At 36.1% G+C, this 11752-nt stretch overlaps 1 protein-coding gene across 1 annotated transcript; it reads left to right on the forward strand.

Moving 5' to 3' along the window:
• Positions 1-5552: 5552 nt before the first annotated feature.
• On the forward strand, positions 5553-5900 carry LOC141656777 (uncharacterized). Its single transcript, XM_074463834.1, has one exon. The coding sequence runs from the start codon at positions 5553-5555 to the stop codon at positions 5898-5900; it is 348 nt and encodes a 115-aa protein (XP_074319935.1).
• Positions 5901-11752: the final 5852 nt, after the last annotated feature.

The raw sequence follows: 11752 nt of genomic DNA on the forward strand, positions 1-11752 counted from the left end.
TACAGTTCATGCTTTTTCAAGGTCTTAGTGAACATAATTTCAACAGCACAACAACGTTGGACCCCGTTGACGAACATAAGTATCAATCTATGTAGCACATCACTAAGTGAGACAAAACCAGCGCAAGTAAGAAGTCATTACTCATTAGCTTATTCACCTGGTTTTGTCCGACTCGTGCAAAAGCTTTCAATCAAACTCGGGAGTGTTCTATAGTGTCTTATATTGATTTTAATATTGTTTAGGTTATTTTTCTAACTATTGGTTTGCTAAATGTATTATTGCAGATTCAACTATGTTAAGATTCAACTATGTTTATTGACGAGATAGAAGATGTTACAGACGTATGGGCTATTAAATGTTTAGAGAACATGAAATGCCTGATTATTTTATTCACTAGACGTATATGTGATTATTTATATAATTGGATGTATAATTTTGAACGTCGACACTATTGCTCTGTCCGATGATATGAAAGTTCGTTGGTTGACTTTCTTTTGTATGTATTATTTATTTATTTCGCTATTTGGCTTATCAAATCAATATCGACATTGCTGCCAAAATTTTGGTAGCAAATAAGTTTTTTGAAAAAAAAAAACCTGTCTATGGTGGCATTTCTTAAGTATGAAACGCCACTATTAGTTCACCTTTAGTGGCTGTTCTTTACTAACAACCGACGTCATAATTACCTTTAGTGGCGGTTCTTTAATAACAACTGACGTTATAGAGAACACGTAGTGGTGGAAAGTTATTATTGAAATATCTATGGTGGCGGTTTTCAAAAAATAATCGCCTCTAAAGATGAGTTACAGTGGCAGTTTTTGTCTAAGAACCGTCGTATTATATAAGTTTATAATGGCGGTTTTGATAACAACTGCCACTATAGAAGAGCTATTGTGGCGGTTTAAGAACCGCCTACAACCACCATAATGTTTATACGACGCCGCGATAAACGACGGACTCTAAATCTCTAAAAACCGCCACAAAAGGTCAATTATAACCGCCACCGTAGGGGTTTTTTTTACTAGTGACTATTCGTAGCCTAATTTATTTAAAGAACAAGTAATAATTAACGTCTGCATATAGGTACCTATGGAATGACAACATTGATGAGGTTGTCAGGCCATTGCAAAAAATAACTTAGGGCTTCTTTCAAATAAGTGACCTCCTCATTAAGAAATGGTACTTTTACTTCACCATACTCATTTTTATATAATTGGGACACATCCACTTTCCTGCGTTTCTCACGAAGCGGTATACCATGAACCTTAACTTGTTGAAGCCGGTTGTAAGCGAACACCTATCCCCTAGCAACAACAACTTTCTGTTTCCGATCCCCCGTAAACAGAACAGGCGACAAGCCACCTTGCAATCGCCCTTCATGACAGCTTTAATCAATTAGTACACATACATGCACTACCTATAATAAATTTCATAAGTAAAAAACGTGTATGATATGAATAATTATAAATAGCAACTATTACCTTTTTCGGTGTTTAGAAGAATGTCTGATCATCAACTACCTCCACCTCATCCTGTGTCACGGCCTTCCTCACTTCCTCTTCCTCTTCAATTGCCTGATATCGATCCTTGGCTCCCACCCCAGCCTCCTTTGCCATTTCCTTCTCCCTTGCCATGTCCTCCTCGGCTTCTTTCTGTACATTAACACTTGTCTATATAACACGTTTTGATTTTCTAAATAATATAAGACATTGTATATAAGACATAAATATTATTACCTCTTTTTCCTCCTCCTCCTCCTCCTCCTCATCCTCTACTTCCTTTATGACTTCTTGATATTTTGATGGCTTTTTCCCAGTTTCCACCATTCTTAGCATTAACCTGGCCATTTTCTGTAGCGGTGTAATAGAAATTAATGTCAGAATATATAGTTATGAATTATGTTGAATGAAATACAATATTTATATGATTACCTTCTTGGAATCATCACCACTCATCATCCTTCGAGGAGTTTTCCCAAAATACTTAGTGACACCAAGATGCGTCGATACCCCTCTCACACGACCTGGATGCTCTGCTTTGCCGATTGCCCTAGCAAGAATGTCGTCACGTCCTTGAGACCTCTATTCTCCTTCCTCTACCCCTTCTCACAGATCCTCTACATACACAAAAACCATTAAGCAACTAAATTTTATTTAAACACACAATTATATAACTCCGACCATCAGTTGTAGGAGTGACATATTAAGTCAAACATACAATTTTTTCTTTGATGTCCTTATCATATTCAGTTTTCGTCTTTCCATTTTTAGGAGTGTGACCTTCCACCCAAGCGTCTTGATGACTGAATTTTCCAAGCTTTACCTACAATTCATTCATCACATTGATATCCTCTCAAAATATGTATGATTACTATGAACATATATAACATCTGACTAAAACACCTAATAGTCTAATACTATAAGAAATATGTACTTACAAGTTTCATCTTAATAAATCTATAACCACCTCGGGAGCCGTAAAAGATGGTCTTTTTCTTTGAAATGTTCGCCTTGTTCCTCTCAATCATAGCCTTCATCAAATAAATTGTATCGAGAAATGTAAGCATGAGCAAACACTAAACTAAGTATACTCCTTTACTTATTAAGTTACCTTAAACTTGTCAGACTGCCTATAGGCGATATAGCTATCCAAATTATCCTGACTAACATACGGATACTTCTTTGTTGGTGGTTTCTTGTTCATCTCCCCGGTTTCCTTGTTGAACAAGTGGTTCTCAGCAATCATTAACTTCCAAGAGCTGAGGGCTACTCCTGTCATTTTTTTAAGGTACTTATCATACTTTTTGGGGACAACGTAAGCTAACTACATATATGGTGAGCATAGTTGGTTTGTTTTGGCTAATACACATATCAAGTAGTAACTAAATTTCAGCTAAAGCATATATTACTGTATATGCATACCTTTATTCTGTTTATTAGCATGGTGTTCCGTATTTTACTCAGTTCATTGATACGCGGCGTACCGAGAGGCACATACTGTCTTACACAACAACCAATCCAACTGGCAAAATACCCGGCATTCTCACCATATGGCATGCCCGTATCTTTATCTCATTGTAAAGGATTATGTATCTTTGAATTTATTGCTTCTAGGGAAACCCTGTGGCGCATTCAACACGCAGTGTGTTGCAAATTATTCTCATCACATGAGTCGTCGCCTGACGTATTTCCATCTTTTATTTTCTGCTTTTCAACCATATCTAAAGTATAAATTAATAAACAAATAATAACAATGCATACTTATAATAACAAACAAATCTCTAGAGAGGAGGGTTTATTACTTCTTTAAAGAGGAGAATCCGGGTTGATCTGGCGACGGCAATGACGATGACGATGATGACTGCGACGACGATGGGGTAGGCTCGTGGTTGAGGGAAAGCTCAGTGTTTGAGGATATTATGTGGGGGAGGGGAAGCTCAGAGCATATATGTGTGAATAATACAACCCTTGCGAGACCTTGTTTAATGGAAAGTAATAAACACGGTATAAGAAAAACAGCTGTATTTTGTTTACACACAGACAACGATTTTGTTTAAAACCGTAATTGATTAGTATTATCTACAACGGTTTAGAAATAACCGTTGTCTTAAAGCTTTTAATTTTGTTTGATTTTAACACCAAGAAATAAAGCATCATTTTTATATAGATAACAACGGCCTGAACTGTATTAACTGTATACATTCTGAACAACGGTTTAGGTATAACAGTTGTATTTTATATTTAATTATTTTGATTTTACCGACAAGAAATAAAGCATCGTTATTGAGATATGTATTTTACACGTTAGACTTGAACAATGGAACGATTTTTCTCTAACCCGCTGCAACAGCAGAAAACGTTTACAATAACAGTTTGATATATGCTAGCTAATTATAATATGTTTCTCAGAAAATCTTGCTTATTTCCATTAATTTAATGGATTACAAGTTTACACATAAAGAGTACAAACTACCACCATACATAATAAACTAGGTAAATAATAATTAGAAGAAAAAATTTGACAATTAACTTAAGCTATGCCTCATTATTTTTGAGTTCTACGATATCCATGGTTAACTTCTTGCATTCTTCTTTTGCCTTCAATATTTCACTGTCATTTCCCCGCATCACTTCTTCAAGTTGATGTAGTATACTTCTCACCTGAGTAATCTCGATATCCATGCTCTTTTTGTCATTCACTAATCTTTTTATAACCTTCCTCTGCCACTCAGTCATTGGTTCGTCAACCCACTTGAAGTAATTTCATTCACGCATTTTAGTCTTGGGATAATAGAATTTGCAAGTGAGAAACTTTCTTCCCGGATTTTGCAAAGTCCAAGTAGTCCGCAATGCTGCCGAAACTGAGCAATTACATGTCCCTGTTGAAATAGAGAAAGAAGAAGAATATGATGCCTCCTGTAATGTCTCAGCAGATGATGATCAAGATGGGTCGCAACCCATAGAAAAGGGCCTTATTGTCTATCATCCGAATAGAAGTCCTTTTTCCCCGTATCTTCCCCCGCAAATCTACCCCCTAATTTTCTTGCCTGACGAAAACTATCATGGCAGTTGACTTCGTCAAACTCGATAAAACCGAAGCCTACAAAACCTTGCTTGTTTGTCGACACAGGGTACACTTTTTTAACCACTGTGAAACCGGACTCATGAAGCATTTGCGTCAACCACCCAAAATCAGGGTTTAAACCCTTTCCATTGTCTTCATAATGAACCAGGAGATTATGGAGAATGCAAGTAAAAGGCTGTGCATAACGAGAACGTGATTGTAACTCCGATACACCAGCCATATTTAATTTAAAGAGAAATTTAGAGAGAAAATAAAGAGTAAATGTTTGATAATTTAGATTTTGACCTAAAACATTATAAAGACATATTTATAGAATTATTTGGGTCAAATTGAATATTATTGGTCAAATCGAATTTTTATTAAAGTTCTGATAAATATTTTTATGCAGTAGTCAAACTGAGAAATCTAATCAAATAGTGACAACGGTTGAATTGAAAAACCATTATTTCATAATCGAAAATGATAACGGTTACAAGAAACCCGTAGCTATAACATAACAACGGGTACCACAAACCGTTGCTGGTGTTAATTTATTAAATGTTTTCAAAATGCCATTTTCTTAAACTGGTAACAATTGTCTAACAACCGTTGATAAGAGTGATTCTATAACGAGTTTTTGGAATCATTAAATGTTTTTGATAACGGTTTGTTAAGCAGCCGTTGTCACCTTTTAATAACAACGGTTTTTGATGGAAACCATTATTCTTATTAGCGCGGTCTAGGTTTCCGCCAATATTTGGAAAACGGTAATCTAAGTGTCGTTATTATATGCATTAAACCGTTGTGATTCACTCGTTATTGATTGCTAGATTTGGCGTAGTGTAAAGGATCCAGGGAGGTTTTCTATTCCTTTTCATATTGGTAGCATAACCATAGATAAAGCCCTTTGAGATTTAGGGGTTAGGGTTAGTGTCATGCCGTATTCTATATACAAAAAGTTAAATATGTGTCAACTCCGTGTTACTAATATGACCCGGGAGATGGCTGACAGATCTTTAAAGAGCCCTATGGGTGTTTTAGAAGATGTGCCAGTTAGAGTAGGGAAGTATTTTATTCCAGTTAATTTTATTGTAATGGATATGGCCAACAAATCACAAGTACCTATTATTCTTGGTAGACCATTCCTTCATACTGCGGGAGTACTCATAGATGTTAGGGATGATAGTCTGAAACTAAGGGTTGTGGATGATACTATTAAATTTGTTCTTGATAACGCTTTAAAGAATCCCCATTTAGTAGCTTCATATTATATGCTTAATGTTGTTGATCCCCCTGATAATGATTGCCATGTTTATTGTTTGGACAGGAATTCCTAGAGGGAGGAGGTGGATGAGATGAGAGGTTGATTTATGGAAATGAGTCTCATCCTGGGCCGGTTTATAGCTTTGATGAAAATGTTAATTTAGAAGCTGAGCAGGATGCCTTGGAGGCTGATATTTTTCGAGAAGAGACCGTCAAAGTTTTAGAGGAAGCTCCTATGACGGAGGAAGTACCCCATCTCCTTCCTTCTGATAATTACTTGAAGAGCGATGAGCATACTTACTCATATTTTATATTAGATTCCGAGTTTGATGAGCCGAAACTTTATTTGTTGCTTATTTTATTAGCTTATACTTTTTTATTGGTACTACTTATGTTTGTATGTAGCACATGCATTACTTTTTGATTTACTTTTGCGCGCTTTAAGTTGTATTGATTGTGCCTTGTATGACATTTGTTTTTAAGTGCAGAAAACTGCCCGTTGGCAGAATACTCGATCGAGTCCAGCCAGGCTCGATTGAGTTCCCTTGTTTTTTGGGTATAAAATGTAGCCAGATGATGATGGAATTGCGCGGTTGGTCTTTTTCCCTCATTTTTGCAGCTGGTTTGGAGGAACTCCTAAAATTTTACTGGGTATTCTCTTTCCTTGTATCTACTTTTATTGTATTATCTCTAGTTATGTCCCATTCCTTTTGTTAGTTGTGTCCTTTAGGTTGCTGGACATTTATTGTGTGATTGTTATGTTGTAGGCGTCACAATGAGGACACTGTGACATTTAGGTTTGGGGGGAGGAGTCTTTAATTATGTTGTGTGATTTACTTTACTGTTGTGTGCATTTAAATCCAAAAATCCATAAAAATTAAAAATTTCAAGATCCAAAAACATGTTTTTCCTTTGTTTTAGGTCGAGTCTTGCTGAATTGAATAACAATGATGTTAAATTGCATTGTTTTTACATTTGAATCTTAAATAGTTGTCCATGTACATTGTTTTGACTGGTTATTTATGAAAACAAAGTCATAATTCAAGTATTGACCGTATTTGACATGCCTTATGCTAAATTGATTTGACACAACTATGTTAGTAAACTATTTAAATTCTGAGGTCTATAGAGCTTCCTAGGCCGGGAACATCAATAAACTGGTCTCATTGTCAATTAAGCTTGAGCGTGGTTCTCCTTGTGGAATGTGTAATATCAAACTGCATAAGTGTGACATTAGTTTCTTAATTTTTGCGCGTTCATATAACTAAGTACATGAGGAAAAACAGTTCTTACCATTCAAATAAGCCATACATTACCCTTTTTTGTTAGCCCGTTTGAACCCTTGTAGCCGTTCTATATCCCATCTAATAGCTACAATCTTAGAATTTGCGTACCTTATCGGGACAGTCGCAGTTGCTTGTTTATCATTCTATTTTGCTACTATGGTTGGGATTGAGACTATTATCGTCAATTATGGGTGTAGTAGAATTTATTAGTAATTGGGTTGTATCCTTTATGTTGGAAAAGGAAGAAAAATATGAAGCAAAAGAAAAGAAAAAGAAAAAAAAAAAAAAATTCGAAAAAAAAAGAGAATAAAAGAAGAGAAGAAAAGAAAAAAAATATGTTTCATTGTCATTTGTTAAGGGAACAGAAGGTTGGTTACTAGAGTTTAATGCATGGTTGGAGAGTAGTTCTTCTGGCTCTCATGTGTTGTCAAAGTTGAGATAATTTCTCTAGTTGGGATAATTTATGTTTATTGTCATAGATTTGGTTTTTGGTTTAGCGCTGCGACTATCGTCTTAGCCTCACATATCTATACGTGCCTTGGCACAAACCACTTCTATATCATTTGCCAATTTGCCACCCTATTGTTCTTGATACATGTACTTTTATCTTTATTGTGAATGCTTACTAGTTGGAGAAATTTCTATCACATTAGATTGCATGCATGTTTCATAAGTCGAGTGAGTGTTCTATTTCTTTCTATCTTTACATATAACTCACTCTTACATTGTAACACCCGCGCTTTTCTTTACGGTTTTAAAATAATTTTCAAATCGGTTTATTTAAACAATTATATTTTAATACTTATTTTCATAATATATCGCCGTGGTCGTATAATGTTAGTAATAATAATAATAATAATAATAATAATAATAATAATAATAATAATAATAATAATAATAATAATAATAATAATAATAATAATAATAATAATAATAATAATAATAGTGATAATAATTTTCGTCTAAAGTTATAGTAGGCCTTGAGGCGAGTTTTTAGTAGATATCGACTTAATTTTAGTGTTTGGGCCTAAAGTAACTTATGGACCTAACTCCCCTCCACTCCCCTCCACTCATCTAATAATCTAAAACCCTATTCATCTCCTTACACCTCTATTTTCCAGCAAACATACCCCAACAAAATATACCACCATTAACATAGTTGCCCCTCCACACAAAAAACCCCATACCTTGCTCAATTCTTGACGGAATCGACTCATTCTCGCGCCATTGTCTTCCTCTCTTCGTCCTCTATCTTTCTATGTAAGAAAGGTGTCGCCTTTTTTCACACGTCATCCCTGTCGCCCCATTTCAGTTTCGTGTTCCATCTCTAACTCGTTTTTTGTTGTTGTTTAGGTGCTAGTTTAGACAACCCGGAGGAAGACTCTTACATTGTTGACGACACTCTTGAGGATTAGAGGCTAGTAAGGTAACGGTGATAGGATTACTCGACATTAAGTCAGTTTTGTGTGCTAGTTTGTTGTGTTTGATGCTTACTTGTGTTAAAGTTCCAATCTTTATGCAATTTTTGAGTTATTGTAGAATGTTACGGTCTTATACTACATTTACATGTTATTTGTGAAGAAAGTTTATGCCTTCTTGCTTCTTGGTGAAAGTGGGGTATGAAAATGGTGATTGGTTGTGTAATTTTATCTTGTTCATGTCTGAAAACTCGTCTTAAATGGACTCAGTATAGGTTTCGTTTTCAGTGGCCGGGTATTGGTGCTGTTTATGGGGACCGTTTTGGGACGAATAGGACGTGTGTTGGTGCTGTTTTTGGCACGAAATTATGTTGTTTTGGACTGTTTTGAGACGAGAAATGTGGCGTTTGTAGGTGCTGTACACGGTCTGTTTTGGGTCAGCTACAATATTTTTATTTTATGTCTGAAACTCAAGGAAAGAAAAAGATGAAAAGAACGACAGCAGGACAGTGTATTCATTCAATTCTTAGTGTTGGACAAATATAGGTGAAAGATTGTTTAATGTTCCTCAACAATAGTTGTATGTCCGTAGTTGTGGCCTAGTGGCCTTAATTTGTTTGTCATACACACAAATTTCTAGGTTTAGGAGGTATTCACTACACTTACCCTTAGACCAATGTTTCAGGAGACAAAAACTTATGTGAGGGAAGTATAGGCAACCATAGTCACAATCACTCACATGTTGGCATTTTTGTGTGATATATACTCGTATTATCCAAGATGGAATTCTTGAGTACTGAGTTGAATTGAATGTACGAACAAGGAAAATGTGATAAGGCCAAACGAACATAAGGGACATGATAGGGAAGTAGGCACATTTAAATTTGACCACTGGCTAACTGTTTTATGATAACCTAGAGAAGTGTAAGATTTCAAAATAACTTCGTCATATAAAAACTACATTGAAATCCTGAATTTCTGATAGTTACTTAGTTTGAACAATAGGTCTTGGTATAGACGGGTGGGGCGAACAGACGGGTAAAGACCTCTAATAAAATGGGTAGGGGGACAAGGTGGGGTACTCCCATGTGCTTCCCACTTTATGGCAAATGGGTATTTTGTGAGGGAAAATGGTATTCGTCTATACGTATAGACGGATAGTGTCCGTCTATAATGAGAATTTGTGTATTTTGAAATGATAAACTTCCTCTTCAAATACTGTTATTGATTCATTGCAAAATAAAAATTTAATGAATCGACCTAGCATATTTAATGAAGGTTAATGCTTACTTATTTTCATGTGTCTATCATATTTCAAGTATACATGGTTCATTGTAACTAGCTACTTGAGCTGAGTTGTATCCTTGTGGAAAATGCCATAATGCTATGCCTTCTTACTTGACTATTGTCCGCCTCTCTCGTTGGCCGTTCTGCCGAGAGTTGGATATCTTATTTTATTTCCGCCTCTCTCGTTGGCCGTTCTGCCGAGAGTTGGATATCTTATTTTATTTCCGCCTCTCTCGTTGGCCGTTCTGCCGAGAGTTGGATATCTTATTTTATTTCCGCCTCTCTCGTTGGCCGTTCTGCCGAGAGTTGGATATCCTATTTTACTTTCGCCGCTCTCGTTGGCCGTTCTGCCGAGAGTAAGGTACTCGACTTCCGTTCTGTCGATTGAGTTTTAGGTGTGGACCATTCTACCGCATGTCGAGTCTGGCCAGGTTATAATAGGACTAGGACTGTATTATTATCGTAGTCCTACTAGGGGAAAGTGAGTCTAATGGTAGCTAGTAAAGATATTGCATAGTCGGATTGTTGCATATGACATACTTCCGTAATTAATTACATCTCATTTCTTTACCTTCTTATTTAATTGAGTATGTCCATAAATTGCCTAGTTATTAGCCTATTGTGTCTTCTCTTATTAACCCATTATATATATAATCCTGTGTTCTCTCGTGTTTCAAGTTATTTACATTTTAATTAACATGCTTGCCTATCTGAGTTCTTTGTTATGTTTATATCGATTTAATGTGGCTGGGAGGATCCTTGAGTTACTCCCCACTGACTGTGGCGTTCATGTGTACATGAATGACAGGTACAGGTTGGTGAAGAGTCTTATGTGGGGTTAGACGTGTGAGCTAGCGAGTACCCCGAACTTTTAGTTTACTTGTTCACAGCTTAGTCTCACCTTTCTCATTATGTCATTCGAGGGATATATTTTCCCCACTTTTGACCGTTTTATTTGTTTGAACCCCCGTTTTTATTTCCGTATTTTCTTTTCGTCGAATGTTAGTGACTCCCGCATGTTAAACTCTATCTATTAAATAAAAGTTTTTTAAAAAAAAAACTTCTCATTTTCCGCATATATTTAGTAGTTTACTTTCCGCCTCACCGCGGGGTGTCACATACATACTTATGAGTGCATGAGTGAAATCCTCGAGAATCTGACTAATTTGTCTTGCAAGATCGAAAGGTATTTGGCATTTGTCTATAGTACGGTGACATGAGACTTGAGCTGCGTTTTCTATTACCTGTGCCTTTGAATTTGTTTTATTGGTACACCTTGGTCATTGCTTTGTTATAGATATGGATAGCTTGGGCTTTTTATGTGCGTTAACATTTGCTCTGAGTTGTTTATTTGCCATTTATATGATTGCCTTTTGTATTTTGTATGCTTTGCTTGGGGACAAGCAAAGAGATGGTTTGTGGGAGTTTGATGAGTCATATTTATATACATTTATATGCCTCCCCTCAGTTACTTTTGATAAGTTTTTCGTGCTAAATTATATTATTTATATGCTATTTATGTTAGAATGTCGTTACTTTCGCTATTTGATGTTTAATGCAGGAATGATGCATTTATGGACCAAAAGAATGAAATGTAGCACCGTGGAGATGGCATGAATGAATACACGAAGCATGACACGTAAATCTAGAAAAATAAAGGAAGAGAAGTGAAGAAGACAACATGAAGAAAAGAGCTGAAATAAGAGAATACTCGATCAAGTCTGATTAGAATCGATCGAGTGGGTGTGTACAAACAGTTGCAAGTTACGTGATCAAAAACGGCCCCTTCCCATATGGTACATACCCCTGTAAGGAAGGTGATTAAACTGAGTCGCCAGGACTTGATTGATGCTGGTAAGAGCTCTGCTATGTTTGGAAATTTTTCTTTCTTGGAAGCTTTAAATAATACCACACCTAGAGTAGGTGTTGGTACAA

This window comes from Silene latifolia, chromosome 1 (genome assembly GCF_048544455.1).
Source record: "Silene latifolia isolate original U9 population chromosome 1, ASM4854445v1, whole genome shotgun sequence".
NCBI classification, from domain to species: domain Eukaryota; kingdom Viridiplantae; phylum Streptophyta; class Magnoliopsida; order Caryophyllales; family Caryophyllaceae; genus Silene; species Silene latifolia.